We start from the raw sequence: 25,315 nt of genomic DNA, 5'->3' as shown, positions 1-25,315 counted from the left end.
AAAAGAAACAAAGGACAGAAATATCATAGGATCCACTGCTTGCACAATAGTGTAAATGTAGTTTTTCTTGAAACATAATCTTCCAGTTGCTTAGAGCAGTGTTTACACCAGTAAAGTGAATTCAAAAACATTGTCTCAGTAAACAGGATGAAGAACACAGAACTCTTTGTGCGCTCCAACAGGCGGGGATAATATTTATCTTCTGTATATTTTTGGCCAGGAAAAAATTGGATGTTGGTGTCTGAAGACATCTGTGCTTGATACACTTGTTTCATTAGAAATTGACTGCAAATCTGTTGTTTTAACATACCTACACCAATTGCTTTTAACAGTTTTTAGAGGAATGTCCTTAATTCATAGCTTATACAACCATAAACGAAGTGGCTTCATTTTAGGTTTGAATACTTCTGGGGATGATTGTGGATTTATACAAGAACTGTGTTACCACAGACATTTTGGGAAGCTTGAGGGAAAATAAAATCTTTACAGTTTTGATAATCACTGAAAGAAGAAATCAGTCTTTGAAACCGGCTCCAAGATAGAAATACTAAACCAGATCTATTTTTTAATTTTTAAGAGGGACATGTTTTTGTTGGAATAGCTATAGAGCGTGAAAACTCTTCCAGAGCTGCTCTAAATGCCCGCTTTTTATGATTCTGGTTCTAGATCTGATTTCTTTTTTCCTTCATATAAACAGCCTCCAGTATAGAAACTGATCAAACAAGTTCCATGTTTGAGGACCGTATATATGTACAAGTATGTATGTATATATATATATATATATATGTATGCACAGCCATGGACTAATGGTGTTAAGTCTATCCCTAAGTACTAGGAAGAATTCAATGAATGCTGATTTTTTCCAAATTTTACACTGGGATAGAGGAGCAATTGATTGCCTGAAGCAGCAGCCTCTTCTCACACCTCTGCCCTAACTTTCAGGTCCTGTGATGGAGGCATTACTAGGATTAGCCACTGATTTCCTCCCTGCCTCTGGAAGGTCCATAAAGTTAAACGGAACTGGGCAGAGCACAGCCAAGTCCCTGCAAAATCTGCAACAGAGCTGACTGAAGCTGCCTCCTCATTTCTGACAGTGGCAGTCCAGACAATCCCAGGATTCTTTATAGAGTTTCTTTCACTCCATGGTTTTTATGCTACATATTAAACAAACACCTTGGTAACAAAAACTTAAAGCAGCAGAGAGAGGGACACAGGTGTGTGTCAGGCTACCACATTGCATTTTACTTTTGCTATTTTGGGGTTTTTAAATAGTCTGTATGTTGGAAAACTCCTTTTAAAGGCCTTTGTAATAAGCTTCCTTAATGGTAAAAACAGACTGAAAGGGATATCTGATTGCACAGGTATGTCTTGAAAGTAAACTAGTGACAGTGCAGTTGAAGGTCTGATGAGGTCTGACGATGTTGGAAGTGTGTGTGTTCCACCTGCCTTTCCTCACCAGTGTTAGCACCAAACTCTACAGGAATTTCTCTGTCCCTACAAACCCTCTTTTCCTTAAACTGACTTGGCATCGTTAATTAGTATTTAAAATCAAATCCCTATGGTTATTCAGGCTGAAATAATGTGAGTTCTTGCTGACTGACTGTCACACAACTGCAGATTAGCAGAGCAAATGGAATGATTATCATTGGTTTTTATCAGAGGGTTTGGTTTGGGTTTTTCGTTTTGTTTGGTCTTTCCACTTTGCTGAGTCATTGCTTACAGAGTTGGTGTGGTCTTAAAAATACTTGCTACCAAAGTACTGGAGTCGTGCTAATTTTCAGGTGGGGAGCAGCAAAGCCCCACTACTGGCCAGCAGTGCAGTGTTTGCCGCTCAGTAACGTGATTTCCTTTCACTTATTGTGAAAACTCTGTTTTGCTTGGATAGATGCAGCAATTTTGAATCCCTGAACTAACCCCGATGTTTTCAAAATTATGAAATCCATTTTAATTCTTGGTCTGTAGAAACTGAGGTTTAATGAAGTAATCATTCCAGTTCCATGTGTAGCCTGGGAGTGAAATCCCTCTTGTGTAAAGATGCTATTAGGCTGACAACTGCACTTTCCCTTGCTCTTGCCCTGTCTCCCAGTGGACCTTCATAGTATCCTCAAAGTTGTTTCATTTCAATGGCTTTGTCTGTGGTCAAATGCAAAGCGTGAAATAGGTTCAAAATCTCCTTTCTCCAAAAAAAGGATATGTGGGCATTGTCTGTGCCTGCAGCTACGAAGATATGGCAGCACTTCTGCTTTGCTTCCTATGCCACACTCCTCTGTAGATTTCAGGTGGCTGTGACCCTTTCTTTCTTTTTCTTGTGAGTGTCTTGTGATGTTACTAATAAGAATTGTATAAAACTAACGTTTTATCCACGGTGCACATCCACAGAGCCACTTAAATGACTTTTTTAGCATAATAGTACGTTACTCTGTTTTTTCTGGGTTTTTACAACGTGATTTTGAAAGACTGCTTTGCAAATCTATAAAACATTGAGAATGCCTCTATTCAACTTCACAGACATATCTGATAGCCATTTCTCATTGTTTAGCCAGTCCAACGTAATCCCTGAACCACGTTAGCATGAAACATCAGAGCATTTTATTAGTTATCTGTTGCCAAGGTTTCCAATGGCTAGTCCCTGCTTCTACTTAAATAGCCACCTATGTGCACACATAGTGTTCATCCAAGAATTTCACAATTACACATTGTTCAGCACAGAAAAGCAACAATCAAGTGTTTCTCCTACACAGAATCATATTTACATTCATGATGTCTGTGAGGGAATGGGGTAGCAAACTTTGAATTTTGGCTCTGGACTTCTGTAGAAACCATAAACAGGTTGACCATAACAGGTCATTATGCTCTCCAGCATGAAAAAAGGACCTCCTTCATAGGGCTTTGCAGCAAGTTGATGGTCAAAGGAGCTGCTGACTCCCATCATTGCCTCAGAGTGTGGTTTCATGTAGCGGTAACAGCTGGGCTGCTGCCAGAGGACAAGACAGATGCAAACCCTGAGATATCCTGGGCTCTGCATCTTCACCTTCACACTCATGGGCTTACTTAGCCCCATCTTGAGTCAGTCCAAGTCCTTGGAATGGGCTCTGCACTCTCATGTGCTTCATACTTTCCTCAAATTCAGGCTCAGCATAATTAGAGTACAGATTTGGTTTTCTTTTTCCTGCTCGTGTATCTTCAGCTCTAAACATCTTTTCCCCATAAGGCAGAAAACTCTTCTGCAAAGGTTTAAGCACAGCATGGGTTATTATTTTGTGCAGGATTTTTCCGAGCCTTTGTTCCAAGGTCTGATTCAGCAGAGGTAGCAGAAGGAACCACTCAGCCGCCGCATATCTCTGGGCTCAGTAATCCCCAGATGGTTCAAAACATGTGAACCCGACGGTGTCGCGCAGCCCCTCTGCAAGGCAGGACCAGGCATTTGTCTTTGCTGTCTAGAAAGTTTCCCACTGACTAGGAGGAGGTACTGACAGCCAGGCTGGCCTGTTTCGAACCCCACAGGTTACCATTGAAGTGGTGGATGGCCCCGACACCGAGACAGACAAGGATCTGCAGAAGGAGAGCAGCAAGCCCAGCTGGCCAGTCCCATCACCTGACTGGAGGAGCTGGTGGCAGAGGTCCTCCACCTTGACTCGCATGAGCAGTGGTGACCAGGACTACAAGTATGACAGCACTACTGAGGACAGCAACTTCCTAAACCCTCTCGGTGGGTGGGATGGTCATGCACCCGGTCACCGGACATTCGAGTCCAAGGAGCAGCCAGAGTATGGTGAGTTTGCGTTCCAGGCCTCTCATGGGCACCTTGGGATTGTAAAAATGAGCTTGGGGGAAATGAGAATGGTGAGGCATCGCTGAGAGCAGGCCAAGCAAAATAGAATTTTTCACCATGTGGCTTTTGTTCATCAGCTTTTAAATACAAATCTGTGCAGATGCACAAGCTGTACTGTGGTAGCTGCATTCCACTAGTAAGTCTATAATCTTGCAAATCATACCAGTTATCCCAGAAGAGGACCTTTTTTTAGTCCAAAGTGTGCTTTTTTTGAAAGCAAAGGAAACAAGGTTTCGTATTTATTTTTAGAGTAAGGGTAAGTACAAATTTAGAATCGTGCGGTGGTTTGGGAACCAAAATACAACTATTGGATAAATAAGCAAGATCTAAAACGTGGTAGTATTTGGTGGATACACAAATAAGATGAATTATGTTGGTGCATGTGTGGGGAGTGGCATATGCAGCAGGAACATTGTGTATTTGCGTGTGTAATTCTCTTCCAGATGTGTCACAGCGAAAACAATTGTTTTCAGCTTGTTGTATGAAACAGTTGCAGAAACTAGAAACAGAGAGGAGCTACAGCTATTCACTGCCCTGATGGGCTGTAACCATCCACATGGGAATGACTCAAGGGAGGTGAGCTAAACTGTGCTCACAGGAAGCTCAGAGCCCCTTGGATTTAAGTTGAATGTAAATACAGGCAACTTCTAGTCAGAACGAAGTTTCCAAACCACAGTACTTTTACCCTGGCACTTTTGTGTTCTCCAGCGTGGCTGTCATGCACTGATTCAGTCTTATTTTTCCCGTGATTTGGTTAACTTTAAGTCCTAGAGCCTTAACAATCAGAAGAGCCTTTTTTTTTGGAATGGTCTCTTTAAACACATACATATGTATTAAATTTTGTGGCCAGAAGATTGAAGTCTATCCCTTCATTTTGCACCTACATTTATTTGTGGGATGGGTTTATTGCCAAGAATTCACATCTTAGGTAGTTATTCATTTAAGTTAAATAAAATTGCTTTCATAAGTAATTGTGGTAGGAAAAAAAATAGTGAGAATTACAAATACAAAAATAGGAAGAACAGGTTGAGCTCCAGCTGAAAATCTAATGTGATATATTCAATAATGTGTTTCATAATGCAGTGGAAACACTAGGTAGATAGGTCTAAAACTTTTCCTAGAGCTCTCTGCTGCACACCATCCTATTAATTGGAAAAGCTTCTGGCCTTCTGACTAACCTAAAATGCCACATGCCATTGGCCTTGTCCAGGAGGATGTAGCAGCAGATCCTGCCCCTGTGGGGCTTTGAAGCTCATTCCTCCCATTGACCTGCTCATCACCCCTTTCATGGCTCTGTCTCCCTGCTCCTGCCCTACCAAAAATCCCTGCACACTCTGCTTGCCCTTCCTGGGCCTCCAAGCCTCTTTGACAGGCGCTGCACCTGCTCACCTGCCCTATTCCTTGCCAGCCACAGGGAGAAAAAACTCGGAGTTGGAAAAGACCTGGACAGGAGAGAAGAGCCAGGCATAGAGGGCAGATCACATTTTCCTAAGACATTTGATGCCTTTTCAGACTGTTGTAGTGCCTACCTGTTGGCAAATCCCAGAACCATGGGTCTTACACGTGGATGCTGACCATGGTCCTCATCACACCATGGACACTGATTCCAGTGTGGTGGCTTCCCAGTTGTCAGCCATGTAAGAAAAGGAGGAGAAACACATAAGGTTCCTGCCACGGGGAACTCACATCTCAGGCAGCTTGCTACGAGTGAGATATATAACCTTCCCATACTCCTGGCAATAAATGTTTAATAGCACCCCACAGAGTTGTCGTCAGTCATTACATATGGTACAAATCAAGTTACATGTTCTACTAACCAGCTCAGGAAGCCCACAGACAGCAGGGCTGTTGGGGGAGCGGGAATGACGTGTAGCACAGAGGCCAGGGAAGGCAGGGATCTGTCCCTGGGTCTTGTGTAGCTTAGGTACTCTCACCTATAGCTGTGGAGCAGGGCTGGCTCAAAGCCACTGAACCAGATTTTGCTTTGCTACCAGTGCTGGCGTAACCCAAAGGAGCTACAGCCGCAAGTTATGATCACAGGGCAGTTAAATATCTCCTGTGGGTCACAGAGGTAACCATTAAGCCAAATGTTCCTCCCTCAGCTAGGGAGGCAAGACAACTGGGATCTGTTCATGGGCTCTGTTTGGTGGCCTTCACCAGGTGGGATGTGCAACAGCAAACAGAGGAGACTAGTGCTGAGGGGTTTAGATACTTACAGGGGCACCGAGCTGTGGTGGTGCAGACTTGGTATCCTGTGCCTTTGGCTTTCTACCAGAAGAAAATGAAGTCATGTTTCATTTTCAGAAGGTGCCTGCTAATAAAGAGTTCGATTTGCTTAAACAGTTAGATTTGATGTTATTTAATAATTCACATGAAACACTACAAATTGCATGTCATTCTCAGTGCAAAATGTGCATGTGGTTCCCTGTACTCATAGCAGTATTCCTGAAGTATCTGTTCCCTGTTCAAAGGACTGAAAAGCAAAATTGCAATTTTCACGCATGACCCCCAGCTTCCCATAGCCCAACACGCATCTTGCCCTAAAAATTAAATGAGTACTGTTGTGCTATTTCTGTGTGTTTTGAAAAGATAAAAAAGAAAACTTAATTTATCCCGTGCCTGATTAGGCTGTGGTCAGCAAACATATTCCTATATGCAAGAAAATTATGTGAATAGACTCTTAGTTCAAGACCCAGCTTTGCAGCTGAGGATTCTCAGCTGACAAAAGGTCAAGAGAGAAAGGAAATATTTTTTCAAATAATGTTGCATGCATTTCCCTGAGGAACATCAAGTGTGAAAACCATTTAAACAGCAGGCTTGCGCCTGGCGTTCAGCCCAAGCTTCAGGTAGAGACATCTGGAACCCATTCTTGTTTTGCCTTCGTAATAAAAAACACTACACAGTAGTTTTTGGGCAGTAGGATTTTTGTTTCTTCATTTCCTTCCTCATCTTTGTTCTTGCACAGATTATATTGATGGTGAGGGCGACTGGAGCCCGTGGTCCCTCTGCAGCGTCACCTGCGGGAGCGGGAACCAGAAGCGGACGCGGTCCTGCGGATACGCCTGCACAGCCACCGAGTCCCGGACCTGTGACAGGCCCAACTGCCCAGGTGTGCTCGTGTTCACGTGAACTGCTGTCAGGGGGAGTGGGGAGAGGTGATCTCAGAGCTCCTGGACACAAAGACCAGGGCCTGTTTGTTCCCTGGCAAGGTAAGAGTTCCGGCGGGAAAAGGCACGCTGGTTTTCAACGCCATTTATGAAATGGCAGGTCCTTTCATAGTAATAATATGCTGGTAGATGCAGTCCACTATCCCCTGGGACTTAAAAGACAAGTACAGGCTTTCTTTAGGTCATTTTGTGCGCAGGCATTTTTTATTCCAAAGGATGTCATCTACTCTCTTAAAACAAATTTGTATTCGTTTTAGAATTTCACAGCAGCTGTGCTGTTACCTCAGCGAGCTCCTGTTTTGCTGTGCAGTGAATGGGAATGCCTGCATGATGAGCAGGGATGAAGGAATGTATAGTTTTGGCTTGAATATGTTCAGAAAATATGGCTCCTACCCATCCACACTCATTGACATTTAAAGTGTCCTTACTATCCCACAGTCTTCACTTTGGCAAAAGCAGGGCTGAGTGCTCAAACCTACATCATAAAAATTTAAAGCTGCTATGGAAAACTTTCCCGTGATGTTCTTTAAATGATGCTGTGTGTTTGGATTTAGACCAGTTTGTCATGCAGTAGCTGCCACAACACATGGGATGGGTGCAAGTTCATTACTTCCCAAGATCAGAGAGCAGTGAAAGCAAGCCATGGTTGTTTGCATTACACCGAGTTTACTTTATGACTCAGAAAGGCAGAAATTCTTAAACTGGAGGTCAGGCCTTTTTTAATGGGAAATGTCAGAAGTAAAATGTCAGAAGTGCTGGAGAGGAGACTTAGCAGACTTGGTGAGAGAGTTAGAGAGAAGTTTCTCACTCACAGATAGATGTGTGTCTCCGTTGCAAGGCGATGGCTGCTAGGCAGTTCAGGAGAAAATTGTTTCTGGATGCTCTTCACACATCCTAAAACCTCAATAATAAGGGGTTAATACCAGAAGAAAGCATGTAGCCCCCAGTTATATTCTTCAGTATTTATTACCAGCTAGCATCAAACAGTGGCAAACTTGAAAGAATATATTATGTCATATAACAGACCTCCAACGATCAGCAAGAAAAATATATTCACTCTTTGAGGCTGTGCTGACATTTTTAAAATTACAAGGGCAAAGCTCAGCTTCTGCTGTTTATAATTCCAGCAGTGAATTACTGCCTTGTAATGGGTTCTTGGGTATCTATTATTCTGCATCTAGTGCTGCAGTTAAGGCAAAACCCTATGATAATTTTATTGAAAAGTGGCCTGAGGCTGTTTTGAAGCTTTGCAAGCCACTATTATGCCCCAGTTCAGGAGATCAGGAGAAAGTTCATTGGCAAGGAGATGGATGGTGAATAGACTTCATTATTAACCATATAGTTATCATATATTAAAGATCTTTCTGCTCTCTTTAGAGGTCTTTAATTCAACGGAGAGGAAAAAAAAAATAACCCAAACCTGTTCAAATGCTTCTTTGGGGAGATATTTGTTTTAAGGCTACATGGCACAGAAACATTAGGGAAACATTAGGCTGTCCTACAGGCTGGACTAAAGCAGCAACAAAAGGATGTTTACTTTGGCAAGATCAATTAATACATTTTTCTGGCAATCTCTCTGTGTCTCTACTGATAGCAAACACTTTACTGGAGGTTGCTGGAACATCCTGATATATTAAGATCTTGATATTTTATTAGGTAGCTATAAGGGGTGAGGATGGAATTGCTTGAAGAGTTTAGTTTCATCTGCTCTCACCTTTCAACTCCCTGGCACTGGGAGAGGCTGACAATCACCAGTCATCTTGTAACAGCATCATTCCTCCTTGTAATTCCTGAAAAATGGTTGCCCACGTACAGAGATGAACTTATCCACCTGTCTCCAGGTGGATATCTCTGTTTTACCTTCCTAACACCACAGACTCCTCGGTCCTTATGCTTTTAAAGGAACACTCCATCCAGCAGCAACTTTCAGATTGCTTCCCTGCCAGACAAAAGCACCTTGCAGAGCCTGAGGAAGGAGGGGATGGCGAGGAGGCAGCTGATTCCATTGTGTTTTAATAGGAAAATGCCAGCACCTCTAACACGTGTTTGTCTTAGGGATTGAAGACACCTTCCGGACAGCTGCCACGGAGGTGAGCTTGCTTGCAGGGAGTGAAGACTTCAATGCCACCAAACTGTTTGAAGTTGGTAAGCAGCCTAGTCAATCTTTCAGTAATAGATAAGAGACTTCCTTAGGTTTTTCTTGGGACCAAGATATTGAGCTTACCATTAAAAATGTCAGTAATAACAGCTATTTATTGTCTTGCTTATATTTATGACCTGAACCTTAGTTTGCTTCAGTCTTAGCAAATTCCTGTACTTCTTTCATTATAAAATGGTTATTCTCTGTCCTAATTCAGAAGAGAGCTCCACACTAATAGAGGGGAAAAAAAAAATCAAACACTCTTTAGCATTTTGCTGAAATAGCCTTGAATTGAAGACACTATAAAAGCATTTTAGATACAGCTGTCACATAAAAAAAAAAAAGGCAATGACTTTTATGAGCATGCATAGCTTTTATAGCTGTGTGTGCTGCTGCTGAAATTTTATAGTGCATGGGTTGGTTCTGATGTGTCTAAAACTCAGCCCAACCTCTGTAATATTCTGATTTCATCCCTCCAATGAATCCATAGTGTGGCCACTCAGAGACACTGGATGCTGGACTAATTGAATAAATAGTGTAACCCAGCACCTCCCTCCCATGGTGTCAGAGCACAATAGTTAATGACAGCCAGGACAGAACTCTTTAAGGAGATAGAAAAACAGGACACAGATCACTAAGTAAATATTTTGCAAGAATGTTTGCTGTAAGAGTTTTAGGTCCCGGTTAGTTACTCTACTGCAGAGTCATGTTAAATAAGTGTGGAGCGAGATATGCAGGGGGGTTTTGACAGCCCATGGCATGATATAGACACCTTAAATAATGTTTTATGTAGGAGATGTTTAACTGGATTCTCCCAAGACTCTTGCAAAATAATAAAGTGCTAGCATTAAATATGCTACTGGTCTATAAATCTCTTTAATCTCAGCTATATGTCGTGGCTCTGGTGCCATTAAATCCTCGTAATGTACAGCCACTCTGATTTTATGTCACATATGCCCTTTTAGAATCTGAATCACTTTTGGCCGCATTTGCCAGCTAAGATGTCAGTCTCCATGTTTGAACTACAGATGCTTGAAATACCCCTTTGGGGGAATGGAGACCAAATAGAAAAAAGTATTTGTTAGTTTAAAAAAAACAACCACTGAATTAGAGATTAAAACAAACTTCAGGAAAAGTAATACAGGCCTTGTTTGCCATCTTGGAATCTTTATTGTCATGAGAAACTTGATCCTTCAACATCTGACACTTACTAGGTGAGTGTCTTCTGACTGGCACCAAATCACTGTGATTTCCCTGTTTCTTTTGCTTCTAAACCCAGAATAGTGTCTCTTGTGCTGCCTGGGGATATCACCAGCTTAATTAGAAATTGCCAGGTAGAAGAAATGTCACAGATTCTGAGTGGCCTGGTTCTGCACTGTAGCTCCAGACTAGCATTGCCTGAGGCCCTAAAGTCAGTCACAGGTGTGATTTCTTTATCTGACAAGACAGCACATTAACACACTGCCGGCAGGGCAGCAAACTGTGGCTGCCCATTCTTTCTAAAGCAAAGCATTGGTGCTGAACAGTTAGGCTTTACTCATTTGTTATCACTGATCACACCAACTGGGATGCTGCATAATGTATCTTAAGTTTCCATTTCCTGCCCTTAACCAGATACTGATAGCTGTGAAAGATGGATGAGCTGCAAGAGCGAGTTCCTGAAGAAATATATGCACAAAGTGGTCAACGATCTTCCCAGCTGCCCATGCTCCTACCCCAGAGAAGTTGCTTACAGCACTGCTGAGATCTATGATCGCCTTAAGAGGAAAAACTTTCGCTGGAAAGATGCAAGTGGTCCGAAGGAAAAACTGGAGATCTATAAGCCCACGGCACGATACTGCATCCGCTCCATGCTCTCTCTGGAAAGCACAACACTGGCAGCACAGCACTGCTGCTATGATGACAACATGCAACTGATCACCAGAGGGAAGGGGGCGGGCACACCAAACCTGATCAGCATTGAATTCTCAGCAGAACTCCATTACAAAGTGGACATTCTGCCTTGGATCATATGCAAAGGGGACTGGAGCCGCTACAACGAGGCCCGGCCTCCCAACAATGGGCAGAAGTGCACAGAAAACCCCTCAGATGAGGACTACTACAAGCAATTTCAAGAAGCAAGGGAATACTGAGAAGGTTTTCCTCCTCAGAAAATTCAGACACAAAGTAGCATTCGTTTCCTGGATGCCAAAGTACTGGTGGTGGCTGCTGCATTGGCTCCTTGACAGGGGTTGATCAGATCCTTTCTAATGAATGTATATAGTTGTAATATAATACATAAGTATTTTTCATAGTGTGTGTAATTTATAAACACATATCTCTCTATCTCACACACACCTATTTTTACATACAGACATACATAAATCTTGTCCTGGTAGGATTTTATACTGCAATAACATTCATGTAATAATGTGCATTTCATTTTATTTCCCAACTGTAACATAATGGGGGGTTGGGGGTGGGCAGCTGCCTTCACCATCAGGCCCCAAGGCCCCAGCTGAGGAGGCACATATTTAAAAGTTGTTATAAACAATAGGATTGAAGAATGTACTCTTCCATATGGGAATGGTTTACAAGATTAATGCACCTACACCATCAATTTTCTCTATAATTGATTTCGTGACTAGTCATATCTAAGAAGAGAAGAATTTTTTTTGGAAGGGTAATAGTCAAAAGTGAATACAGAGAATTCCTGGAGATTTTTTCTTGGAATTCTTCCTGTTACCTTCCAGCTCAGGTCTTTGCAGTCCATCTGGGGTAGGCTTGCAGGAAGATGTAGCTGTGGTTTTCCTATAGGCCAGAAAAGGTCTCGATGCAGTGGAGTCACAAACAACCCACTCTTGGAGCCATCTCAGATATGGAGCTGCAGCTGTCAGGGTTTCCATCTTATGCTGGGGAGCAGATCTTCAGGGCAGCTACCTCTGAACTGAGCACGCTGTGAGTCTTTGGAGGAGTGAGGCCAGAGAAGTAATCCATGTCAAAGGAAAAAAAAAAAATCACAGCTCTTTCCCAGTTTTTAATACGAAGAATGTTTGGATCTGCTTGTTTCTTTCTTTTAAGAAAATAAAGAAGTTTATTTTTTTAAAGGACAGGAAAAGTGGAATCCATATGTTGAATTTCCCTGGGATAAAGCATGCAACCAGCCCTTTCTCCCCATTTTTCTTATGCTGAGTGCACAGTGTCCTACAGAAGTAGCTATTCTTTAAGGAAGCTCTCTGGGAGGAACTATTGGTGAGTTAAAATGTTTTAATTTTTTTAAAAAGCTAGCATTATTTTTGTAAAGTATTTATTGAATTGTAACAATAACTCACATGCGAGATATGTCTCTAACATGAAAGGTTTCTGTAGATGGAACTTGATTGCCAAGAACATGACTGTTGTTAGGCAAAGGTTTTAATTCCAAATTTTTATAAAGTACATAAATACATAATCCTGTCATTAAGCAGCTCATCCCTGCATTCTTATGAAAGATAAAAATTACACCCATGGGTAAATAAATACTTACAGTTCCATCCTGCAAAAGACTGCCTTGCTGCAAGTCAGTGTCTTCATTTGGAAAACTAAGGCTCAGTGTTACCAGAGGAATGCCTGTTTTGGGGATATGTGGTCTGACACTCATGTGTGCCCTGCATGTGGAACCTCACACAGCAGCAAAGATGACCGGTGTCGCAGTCAGCCTGAGCTGAAAGATTCAAGACAATGCCTTCTGCTATATACAGACACACACAGATGATATTTAAGGTCCCTTCCAACCTAAACCATTGCAGGATTCTATGAGATGCTGTAGATCTTTGGCTCTGTTGGGATTTTGGGTCTGGTTGATTGCAACCCCACTTACAGACAGGGGGTGCCCCCAGCACTAACACAGGCACAGCAACCCCGCTGAGTCTGGGCAGGGTCAGGCTTCTGTTGGTCTGCCCAGGTAGTCCAAATCAGGGGCTACTGCACATCTGCAACCTCAACTGGTCTGCTGAGGCAACCTCAGCAGCTGGAAACCTCGGCCAAGTCATCCGAGCTTCTCGACACAGGCTTGAGTCGGAGGTGGGGGGAGGCGTGGATGTGTTCTACCACAAGCTGGTAGTAACAAAACATGGTTAGTTGAGCAAGAGGGTAAACATGGGGATCACCCCTTAATTTTTATAGAAACCAGATTTTGTAAATTCTTGCAAGGTCATAAGAAGGCGCCACCAGCAAGCGGAGCGGTTAAATTGACAGCAGATGGATGAAAGGCACAAGGAACTCCAGGATCAGTCCCTTCATAGGGAAGGCAGGTATCTGCAACATGGGGGAGAAAGCTCTTCTTCTTACTTCACTTAGGAGTGTGGGGGAACAACATTCTCAGGTTTCTCTGGGAGGGAGATGAGAGGACAATCACAGTTCTTGAAATATAAAACACATCCCTGCACTTTGTGGATTAGTAAATTATGGTGGTGTTGAGAAATGCTACTACACTGTTAACACAGAACATAACACAAAAAGTGTCAGGGAAGAGGAAAAATTAGTCTAATAAATGAAATGACGCACGAAGTCTTACCGCTTGTAATTTGCCAAGGCTGGAAACTCTGAGGCAGCCTAATAATCTCTGATAGGACCTACCAGGTGTTTCATAGGATGCATTCTGGAGCACAGATCTAGAATATCCACACTTCTGCAACCTTAAGCAATGGTATTTATTAAAAAACAAAGTCTGTCCTACTTTATAATAAATTACGATCCACTCAGGGCTGGGCTGCTTTTTTTTTCTTTTCTATTTTCTTTATCTCCTTTCCAACGATCAAAATTGTACCTAGAATGACTTTGTGTAGTAGACCTTAGCAAGGTGCTGGAGTTTACCATGGCCAAAATTTGCTCAGTTTCTTAAATATAGAGCTGTTCATATTAGAACTAGACCTGAGGAAGGGTTTGTGGCTTACAGACACAGGTCAGTGTTTAGGAGAAGATGCTGTTATGTTTCCAAACTACCACAGAACAAGCATATTGGAACACTCAACCAAAGATATGAGGGGGATTGAAACAAGCAGAACTGAACAGGGAAACTGAAACAAGGAAGCAGTCAAGTCATCCAATTTATTTTTAACCCCCAATCAATCAGCAGATACAGATACAGGCCTTAGAGTTGAGTTGGTGGGAACGCCTTAAGCTGGCACAGCTGCTGTGAAAGATGTGTGGAGCAGTGCCCCAAGGCAGCCATAAATGGATTGAATCGTACCTTTGATGGTTAAAAAGATGAGTGGGCCTGGCTTCACATTGCCTGGACAGCTGCTGAGCAGCAAAATTCCACTGCCATAACCCACAGTGATGCACATGGGTTATAGGACAATATAGCGAAAACCAGAACCATACACACACCCCCGAATCCCCACAGCCCTGCACTAGTTACCAGCTGCACTTCCCCCCTCCCGCTGTGCAAACTGGTTAGCACTGTCAACACAAGGCATTCCTTGGAAAAATGCTGGTGAGCTTGTAGGGCTGCCTGTTCCAGACACAGCAGTTCTGTGCTGAGGTGGTTGGGGTGGTTGCAGTGAGTCACCGATGCACCTGACACTTCCAGCTGGGTGGGGTCAGACCAGTCCAAGGCAGGAAAGGGGGAAAGTTGCCTTTTCTCGTTCAAGAATCTGCCCCTGCCAGGACACAAAGAGCCTTAAGGCCACAGTCTCTTACCTGTGGTGGTGAGCACAGGCACCGAGGGAGTGCGGGGTGATGGCCCTGGGAGCTGCTGCTGAGGAGCTGCTGGTGCTCCCCAAGGCCTTCCCTTACTTCCCTTCCTGTGTTCTCCATCTGGGCACCCCTAGACCTGCCCAGCAGCCAGTGTGGCTCACAGCACCCTGGCTTACTCTCAGCAGTATTCATCTCTCCCTGGAGAAAGTTACTCACCTTCAGGCTTGACAGACTAGGCAGAAACCTGGAGCATACCATTCCTAGCAGGGACAAGACACTGGCAGGGCAGGGAGCCTGTTCATAACCCATCCAGGCACAGCTACTCTGCAGACTCCAAGTCACCCACACAACCATCAGATACCACATCAGGGGCAGTGTCATGGCAAGGCTCTTTTTAACCCAGAAGAGGAAACCTGCAGAACGGATACGAACAAGCTCGGATTTCTTTGTGCTCACTGCGTGCACCTGCACAGGCCTCAGCACAGCCACGTCCCTCCCCTCCAAAAACACAAACCCCAGCGTGCTGAGGAGGGAGGGCATCAGCAGGAAGACCACCAGCAAGCACCGGAATTAAGATGACACTTTTCCCAGGAAACTGGAGTGAGTGCGTGTTGCCGCCTGGCTGCGTGGCATTTCTGTGCCAGCTGAGACAAGCATGTGTTTTTCTATCACCAGTTTTCCCCCTCCCTTCCCTTTGTAACTTTTAATGGAAAAATGTGTGGGCAGTTTCCATTATGCCTGCGCTGTTTCAGACAAATTAAGGGGTTGGCTAAGAAATCGCTGGTTTCATATTTCATACCAAATACACACACATGCATATATTTATAATTCTATGTAAATTAATTTAGGATATCCTCCAGTCATGCGCTGTACAACGGTGTCTGCAGGAAGGGTCCCACAGCACAGAACTTCCTTGCTGCCTACACAGGGGGATGAGGCTATTTTTGTACTTGCACAGAGAGGGAGAAGGGCCAGGAGGCTGAAATGGCAGCAGTCATTCCTCAGCTCTGCCTTTTACTTTCTGAGTGGCGGGTTTATTCATTTTTCCTTTTCAGCTGCACTGCTACAGCCACAGATGCCTTTTATGACTGTGCTAATTTTCTATCAGTTCAGAGAGTTATAAATTTTTCCTTTATTTATTCTCTATCATGAGAAGGATCTGGGGGCAGGGGGGATTTTCAAACTTACAGAGAAGGTTTTCATTCAGTACATGGCACAATTTATAAGGGGTTCGGCATGTTATGTTCTGGAAGTGATAGCAATATTACACAGGGCAAACTGGCCAAACCTAACACAACTAAGTGTGTGTGGCTCTAGTCTTTAGAGGAGTCCTTAGATAATATTTCCTTTTTAAAACTGGGCAAACAGTATTACATGTGTTAAATGTCAGAGCTTACTGTTTATGATGGGCCTGACCAATGCTTCACTTAGAGTGGAACAGTGCTTCACTCTGGATTTCAGGAGGGCTCTGGTATGAATCTGAAACATGCCTGAAGCAAGGGACAGCATCTGCACACCATGGTGGTAGATGCAGGATGTGAGTCAGAAAGTTTGGGGAGCAGAGAAGGCTTGGGAACAAGCTGCCACTCCAGGCACCATCTTCCATGCTGGCTCCTGCCTCTGCACAGCTTAACTCATTTGCTTAACTCATTTGCTATGCTTAGGCCATTTCTTTGTCCCCAGATCCCAGCTGCAGCCATCCCCCTTCCCCACTTCCCAGGGCAGCTATTGAGTGGATGTTGCTCAGCCACAAAACACAGAGACAGAGCACAGCTGGCCTTGGAAAATCTCTGCCTGCCCGGAGTAGGGCTCCCTGAGTCAGGTAAGGAGACGGAAAAGGTACTGGACCATGCAGACACCTGGCTTCCTGTGTCCTGCTGTGCCTGGCAGCCTTTACCATCAGGCAGTCAATGGGGAGCAGCTCCAAACCATGGCACAGCCTGGCTTTGCACACCCAACAGCACAGCTCCATCTCGTGTGCAATTGTCCTGGCTATTCCAGAGCATCCAGCAAGTGACAGCTTGGAGACACGGCAAGGTGTGCCACCATCTTTGAATGCCCTGAATTCAGGGCATCAGTTCTCCTACTCAGCCCTCATCTTACAGCCCCTCTGGCAAACAGCCAGAAAAAGAGTGTGGAAACAGGAGGAGTCTCTCTGAGTTGAAAGGATGCAGTAACAGGAATGGAAAGACCTCTGGTCAGTTTGGGGAGGAAAGAACATTGCCCTGAGTTGCAAAGTGGCCTCATTAAGGGTGATTAAAATTTAAATCAGCATGTGGGTAATCATATCCTGAAGGAGGATGGTCTCAGAGAGGGACAAGTCAGAAGGAACAAAGCAAATCTTGAAAAGGAATTGAGCAAAAAAAACCACAGCATCTACATCCCCAGCAGGCTAAGGACTTCCCTTGCCTGGCCATCCACTCGCAGACCCATTCCCCAACTATTTCACCACGTGTTTAATCACCACTACGTACACAACAACAGAAAAGCCAAATTGAAGGGAAGAGCTGGTAGGTGTAAAGGGGAGGAAACATTCCTGAGCCTGTTTTCCTGAATAAAGCACACATTGGCCACAGGCTCACAGAGGCCGCGGCAGAGCGGTGGCTGCACCACAGCTTTTAGCTGCCCGCTAGAGGCCGATGGCAGTGGTTAACCTTGACAAATAACTATGTTTTGCCCTTGCCCATAGTGGCACAGCCGCCAGCACTCCTGTAATTTAGTGTGGCTTTTGCTCAAATGGTCAACCCCCTTCCCCTCACCCCCAAATCAACCACCCAGGACAGTGGTTTTGCCCCCTCCCAGCACCACCGACGGCACAACGGAGCATTGGCTTGGGATTCTCTTCCCACAAGGAAAGGGAGACCTGGCCTCACCTTCCTAGCACACAGACAGGAGGCACGAAGCCACCAGGGCTGCAGAGGCTGGAGGTGGGAGGGGAAGCTGACTCAGCCTCAAACACAACCGCATCCATCCCTGCGGGGTTGGGTGGCCTGGTTGGAAATGCAGAGTTGTTTTTGCAGAGAGAGGGACTGTCCCCAGTCCCTGAGCCAAAGGGAAAGCAGCAGCTTGCTCCATCTCTGAGGGTCACCAGTGCTGATGGGGAGCAGGAAGGTGGGAAGCCCCAGGAGCTACATACTTTAAGAGCCAAATATATGCAAGATCCAGCACTGCCAATCCAAATCTCAGCCCTGGGATGGAAACGGCACCGAGGCAGCCACACAGGGAGCTGGGCTCACCCACACCAGAGGGCCACATGGAAAGAGAGCCCAGCTTTGATGTCTAAGTCACTGTTGGGGGCTGTTTGGTCAGCAAACAAACCTTAGAAAGGAGGTGAGACCAGATAACTCTGGCTTTAGAAGAGGAGATCTGCAAGGCCAGGGAGTCCCACAGGACTATCTACTCCACCTGGCAGTTCTACTGTGAGCTGCCAAAGCATGTTTAAACAGAGCTTGAATAGGGAACAGCAAATTTGATAGAGACAGTGAGATTTTTCCTCCCGAGAATATCCATGTGTTTCTCCCACAGATTTGCCTTCTGCAAAGTTTTCCACCACTTTCAGCAGGTGCACAGCTGTTCTCCAACCTCTTCAAGGCCAGAACCTTCCAGGGAGTCACAGAATCATAGATGTCACAGAAACCATAGAGTCATAGAATGGTTTGGGTTGGAACGGACCTTAAAGATCATCCAGTTCCACACACCATCCCATGGGCACGGACACCTTCCATCAGAACAGGCTGCTCAGAGCTTCATCCAGCCTGGCTTGAGAGGTTCATTGTCTGGCAGCAAAACATAGAAGGGTAGCAGTAGCACTATCACCCCCCAACAGCTCAATAACATCCACCGCATCACTGCACCCCCAAAACTGCCAAGAGCTGTCAGGCCCTTCTTTGTGCCAACACTCCCAGCCTTCCTACCCACTGGCCGAGATTTTCAGGTCAAGCCAAGTGTGGACTTCAGTGAAAAGGTTTGAAACCCTTCTCTGAGAGACATTAATCCAATATGTTTGGTGCTCACCCTGGGGGACAGGGGACAAGTGACAGCCCCCCTCCTACCGCTAAACTTCCCTGCGTCAGCTTTGCACAAACACAGTTGCACGTGGCAATGGTTTCACTTCATCCCTGAGCTCTCAGGTCTGGCAGCACAGCTCAGTACCACTGACAATGGCCACTGCACTGCCCTGATTTATCCCAAGACACTTCTCATGCCAGATTTTTCATTTTTTTTTAATTGGAAAGAGGCAAATCCAGACCTCCTGTATGAAGACAATTTTTCTGTTTTGGATAAGTTCCAGCATGAGGAGGGTACTTTATACATATGGGCTCTCTTTCATGTTTGATTGCTGGACTAAGATCACATTGTTGTCCAGCTTAAGGGGGGAGAAAAAAAAGAGCAAAAACCACACAAATCAGGAAAGCATTAGGTAAACTTAGCTCAGAATACATCTTCTGACCAAATGGAAGGCGATGCTTTTTTCGTATAATTAGACCGTCTGCAGGAAGTCAAAAAGAACAAATTGTGATGCTTTCAGTGCTGTGGGAGCTGTGCAGTCCCCGGGAGATGATCACATCTTCCCCACAGTATTAGTTGTCATCCCTGGGCAGGTTGTGAAGGGAGCATGTGGTTTAAAAAGCCCTCAGAAACTCTGTCATTGAGCTGCAGCTCCAAATGCCATTCCTCAGTCATAGAGTCATAGGATGGTTTGGGTTGGAAAGGACTTTAGAGATGATCTAATTCCAATCCCCCTGCCACGGGCAGGGATGGCACCCCCAGACCAGGTTGGCCCCATCCAACCTGGCCAGCCAATGAAGAGACGTGCACATGCAAAGATAACATGCAAAACCAAACCCTGGCTGATAAAAATGTTTGAAAATGTTGTCTTCAGATTTGCACAAGGTGAGCAAAATGCTGGGTTTGGCAGTAAAGGGACAGTGGCACAGCCAGAGTGAGAGCGGGTGGGATGAGTGTGACTGTACCACACGCTGGAGGGAAAGAATCTCTGTGCCAACACAGAGATTTTGTGGTATCAAACAGTAAATGATCCTGTCCTTCAGATAACATCTCTCTCCACAATAACCTTCTCCTTAATGGGAATGGCACAAACACAAAGGCAACAATGGGAACTTGGGCCTGACACTCACATTTCTGCTCGGTGCCTCCCATGCCAAGCAGTGGGGATACAAAGGGCCAGAGCCTTCACCCTCCAAAGCCAATGGCAAGTCTCAAATCATCCCAGCCTGTTGTTTCGGGAATCAACTCTTTACCAAGAAGAAACAAGTAAACATTTTTCCATCCTCTTCTCTTCCTAGATGTTAAGCAAGAGTAACTTGTAAATTGCTTCCAGCAACTTCAAGACAACAAGGGAACAAACAACTATCAACAGGCATTACACTCATTTCTTCACACGAAAACAGTTATGAGGCTGAAGGGATCCTGACAGGCAATTGGAAAGCAGTCCTTTTTATGCTAAATTTACTGTATTTTAGTCCAATTTTCCATGATTTAAAATGTGCGATGCAATAAAGAGCTGGAATGCCTTCTTTTGTCATAATATTTCACACCCAAGGCCTCAGAGCACTTTTGTGAATCAAACTCTGCAACAGTTTTGCAAAGCAAATGGTTTAGGAAGCAATGAACTGGAAACAGAGGGCAGTTTCCAGAGCTGTTGGTGGTCACAGAGGAGCCCTATAACAAAACCAAAGCAATATCTGGTCCTGTGCCCTCCTTGGGCAGATGTCTGCTGTCAACCCACAAGTCCCCTTCGCCTGGAGCTGGAGCTCCTCACCTGCATGTCCACACTGCATTATGCCCTGGTAATGAAAAAAATTCAGAAAGAAAGGTGAGATGGGTTCACTGAGGGAGGGAAAACCCAGGAAAAGGCCAAAGGAACATTGCACATTTTGCAGTACTCCATATTCTCCCTGGGAATAAAACAGGATCAGCTCTCCTGGCACCACCGCTACACCAGACCATAGCTAACTGGGACCATTTGAGGGTCCCACTTCAATTCCCAAGGACAAGCAGCCCCACTGCAAAAGCCTGTTGTAACCAGCGCTGTAGACAAAGAGCTCAAAGCCTGAGCAGACAGGAAGGCTCTGCTGGTTTTTGGGGATCCCACACGAATACATATGGGTGAAGATTTTAATGCTTCAATGCAGAGGAACTTGCCTACAGCCATAGGCACCAGTAATTCAAATCCATCAGGGTATTGGCACCAAAAGGTTTCAGGGGGCTACAAGCTGCTATAGCTTAACTATACTCATAGAGCAAAGCCCTTCCTGAGAGCATTCATAGAATCCTAGAATCATTAAGGTTGGAAAAGACCTCTAAGACCATAAGTCCAACCTCTGACGGAATACAGCCAAGCCCACCAAATCACACCCTCCAGCACAGGCAGGATTTCCAGACAAAATGGAGCTGGGCCCTTTCCACTAACATAGCCTTTCTCTTTATGTTAAACCCAAAATCAATGATCTATTGATGTTTCTTATGAGCCACAGTCAGGCCCTGCACGCCCTTGGGTGGGACAGGAAGGCTTGGGCAGCAGGGTTTGCAATGATCTCCATACTCAGAACATTTCTATGCCACATTGCAAAACCTCTGTAAATCCTTGTTGGAGATCTCAGCTCAACAAATATTCACTACCTAACTTCCCTGCAGTTTTATATCATGAAAATTAATATTATCCTCATGATTTTTAGGGAAACTCATGGTATCAAGAGAATTAACCCGGGTAAAGTCAGAGAGGAAGGGCTGTGGCAAAACTGGGACATGACTGTAAATCCCTTTTCCTATAGGTATCCATCTTACTTCTTGAGGTTTAAGCACTACTATGGAAGATCACTGAAACATAAGTGGTTTTTCCTAAGATTTCAGTGATTGTGTCTTATATCCACCACTAGTTTAGACAGAAACTGAGCAGCCACCAGGTTGTGTGAGGCAGAAAAAAGCCTGTGCCCATATTAAACACTGTCCACACCTCAGAGCAGCACACAGACAAATCCTCTGTGCCTCAAAGAGCAGGGAATGGGGTGGACACAGCCGGTGCAGGCATTTGCTCTCAGCAGCTCTCGGGAATGTGCTGCTCATGGATGATACAGCTCCTGCATCCAGGAGGGCTTTGTTCTCTGTGGGGTGAAACCTCAGCCTTCAGTTTATTAAACGCAACTGCAGAAGCCAGAAGGGTGAGTCACAAAGCCAGTTGTGTAAGCACACAAATGATGAAAGCACACAGGACATGCACTGCCCTCATGGGGGATTGCTGGGGTCTGGCAATGGCCTTTGGATGGGCACAGGTTGGGGCATGGGGACAGGTTGGGGCATAGCCCCATCCATCACTACCCACCTGGTGCCAGACAGGGCTCAGGCAGACAGTCTGTCCCCTGAGCCCCCTTTTAAAAGATAAGTTGGGAAATGGGAAAGGGAGGAGAAGAAGGGCGAGTGTCCCTAAAGTTCCCCCAATAGAAGCTCCTGGCACAGGACACCTTCGCAGCGCGCAGCCTGCAGACAGCTCTGACAGCGGGATGCGGAGCGTACGGAAGCAAGGGCTGCAGCATGTCCTGGTTCCAGCTGGGCAGCATTTTCCTGACCCTTCTGCTCAGCAGACTCCAAAACCTTCACTGGGATTAAACACCTGCCCGACCACGGGAGCTGCAGCAGGACAGGCGGCCACTCGCCAGCACGGGATCCTGCCTCTCCTCTGCACCGACCCTGATTGACTGGCTCATGCTTGGGAAAAACAAGGATGTCCACGGAGCAGCACCAGGGGAGAGGAAAGGGGGAGCAAACACCTGCAGGTGCTGCTGCTGCTGCTGCTGTGGCAGAGATGTCTTGACCTCAGAGAGGAACCTGCTCGTATCCCCACAGGATCTGGAAGGAAAACAAAGGCTACAGTTTAAAATCGGCTCCAGGGACAGCTGTGCCTTTACGTTGCCATCGCTCATGAGTTTCCACCCCACGGCTGTGAGTGCCTTTGGCGGGGTAGGTAGACCCTAAGGAGAGCAACCAGGGGTTGGATTCCCTTTGTTCTCCTCACTCAGACTGTCTCTTTTCCTTACCCCCTGCCTCCAGCCAGATGTGCTCACTGCCTTTCTCCTGCCAGCCTCTGCGTTCGCCCTGGTGTTAATTCAGCAATTCAATTCAGGAAGCTGATCCAGCTGAAATCCTCAGCAAGGGGAAAAAAAAAAGAAAAAGAAGTTTCCAACCAGAACATAAGCACTGCCTTTGAACACAAAAAACCTTCCTAATTTATTTAGAAAAAACATAGAAGAAAGAAAGTGACTGAAGTGTCTTCATAAAAATCTCCTTTTAAGTCGAAGAGAAGTGCCATGAAAATATCGACCTTCTAACATTGTAAATTGAGTTGGAGAGGAGATGGTGCCTTTACTGAAAGAGACAGGCTGTATGGAATTCATCACTGGTTTACTCTTTTAAAATAAATAGGCTGGCAAAGTTATGACGTGACCTACTTAATTTGTTGTCTTGAAGCTTGATGAGCATTTAAGATTTGTTCCCAAAGCCTGGAAAAGGACAGAGAGGGGAAAAATGCAGGCACCATATCCAAATCCCTGTGTTGAGATGTTGCCTTCTTCCAGACACTACACTGGAAAATGGCACCACGACAGGGGTCAGTGGCTGTGGTAGTGCTGCTAATGAGAGGAAAACTGTGCTCCAGTGGCCCTCACAAGGAGGTCTGGTGCTTTGTCCTGCCTTAAAGCAGGTCAAACCCTGTTTCTAGCAGATTTGTTCCATATACATTGAGAAGTTTCTGCTGATGGAGGTTTTACTCCACACCTGAGGAAGTCATCTTCCTCACCAGTAAGATTCCTCCCTTTCTGCTTCCAAGGCCATGTACCCTTTTCTAACAGACAGAAACAGAGAGCAATGCCTTCCCTCTCTCCTTGCAGACATCCTCGATGGAGCTGGAGCTTGTCACTGCTCCAAGCCCTTACTCTTGTCCTCAGAAGAAATGTTCCTCATTTCTTCTCACTTTCCACAAAATGTGGTGCCCAATCCCACGGGGGTTTCTCTGTCAGGGTACACTTTTGTGGATACATTTTTGTCCCAGTGCCCCCCAGCTCCAACACAGTCCTGCACTTGTTCCAGGTTCAGAGCGTACCTCAGAGCACATCTCCCTGGTGCCAACATACCCTTTGGAAAACTATCCATAACTCACCCAGAATCCATTTTCCTCTGTTAATTTTTTTATTTTCATAACCTAACACTATAGAGGCTGCCACATCCAAACCAAAAAAAAAAAAAATAGGCAATAACACTATATGGCTCCATCAAAAATCCCAAATCTCCTCACTCCTTCCCAGGTGAAACATTGAACAAACTCCCTGGACAGCACCAGAAGCACAGCATCAAAAAATGTAGCTCAAGGGCTCCAGAAAACCAAAGGTTTGGCAAGTAGACCTTGGTGCTTTAATTAAAAATCCCTGAGGGGTTTAAAAGTGTTTGGGTGTTTTGGGGTTTTATCTGTAGGGGAGAGAAATCAATTATATCTACCTGGGTGTATTTATAGCAACTTAATCTTCTTTGAGACTTCATATCTTCTGTGATTTGATAAGATCATGGCCCTTTAATAAGCTGAAGTATTCAGATCCTTATGACAATCTGGCACTGGAATTGTTTGCTTTAGCATTGCAGATTGCACAAGAGACATGAAAGGTTTCAGCGTAGCTGGAAAGTCACTTTTGATGAAATCACCCATCGCTCCAGGGGCTGCATTCTTTACAATTTGTGCATACTGATGATATGTGTCTTCAGATGCGTTTTGGCAACCCTGTGCCATTTTCAGAAATCCATCTGGGACTCAGGAACAAAGCAAACGCACACGAACATGAGGAAGACAGAGCTGGCACAGCTACCGGGTGGAATTTCTTTAAGGAAGCTAAATCGCTTGTTCATTTTGCTGGCAGGAAAAGATAGGAAAATGAGTGTTCCTGTTCTCGATGAACTTTGTGATATTGTTAAATCCTTCAGACAACATATAATTCATGGTGAAGCTGTGGCAGAATTCCTTTGCACTTATCCACACTGTGGCTCTCCCTCAAAACACAGATCTCTGCCTTCATTTCATACACAGAAATTGCCCAGATGAACAATAGCTCTAACTTTAGAGAAAAATCAGAACACTTGCCTCTGTGTTTTTTGCTTCAACCCTGCCAAAATTTGTTAGTATTCCATCAGCTGCATAGTTTTCTTGCACTAAAAGAGAAAAAATACAGAAGCAGATTCCACGCTGTGATATGGATTGGCAGGAGGCTTCTGAAGAGAGTTTTCCAGGTAATGCCTTGAGCTTTGCCATGGACATTCCAAAGAGGATGGCAAAATGGTGTACCCGTACCTGGCAATGCCCCTCAACACCAACAGCACCCAGCAGCCCTCCCAAGGCAGCATGAGGGCACATCCCTGAGCCTGGAGCAGAATGAGGATGTGGCACATAATGGAGCTCTGATCACTAATCCAGCCTAAATCTCCCTCATAGGTGCTGGAGAATATCTGACTTACACCAGC

The 25,315-nt window shown here is 45.0% G+C and overlaps 1 protein-coding gene across 1 annotated transcript in view; it reads left to right on the top strand.

Annotated features, from left to right (window-relative positions):
- ISM1 (isthmin 1, angiogenesis inhibitor) overlaps positions 1-13,742 on the top strand; it is a 39,932-nt gene extending 26,190 nt beyond the window's left edge. The window contains exons 3-6 of the mRNA XM_017818768.1: positions 3,505-3,772; positions 6,798-6,941; positions 9,055-9,144; positions 10,754-13,742. Coding sequence (XP_017674257.1) covers positions 3,505-3,772; positions 6,798-6,941; positions 9,055-9,144; positions 10,754-11,271 — 1,020 coding nt within the window. The 3' untranslated portion in view covers positions 11,272-13,742. The remainder of the gene's footprint in view (positions 1-3,504; positions 3,773-6,797; positions 6,942-9,054; positions 9,145-10,753) is intronic.
- Positions 13,743-25,315: the final 11,573 nt, after the last annotated feature.

The sequence above is a fragment of the Lepidothrix coronata genome, unplaced genomic scaffold (genome assembly GCF_001604755.1).
Source record: "Lepidothrix coronata isolate B3197 unplaced genomic scaffold, Lepidothrix_coronata-1.0 Scaffold71, whole genome shotgun sequence".
Classification (NCBI taxonomy): domain Eukaryota; kingdom Metazoa; phylum Chordata; class Aves; order Passeriformes; family Pipridae; genus Lepidothrix; species Lepidothrix coronata.
The sequence above is the reverse complement of the archived record's forward strand: the minus strand, read 5'-3'. Positions and strand labels throughout refer to the sequence as shown.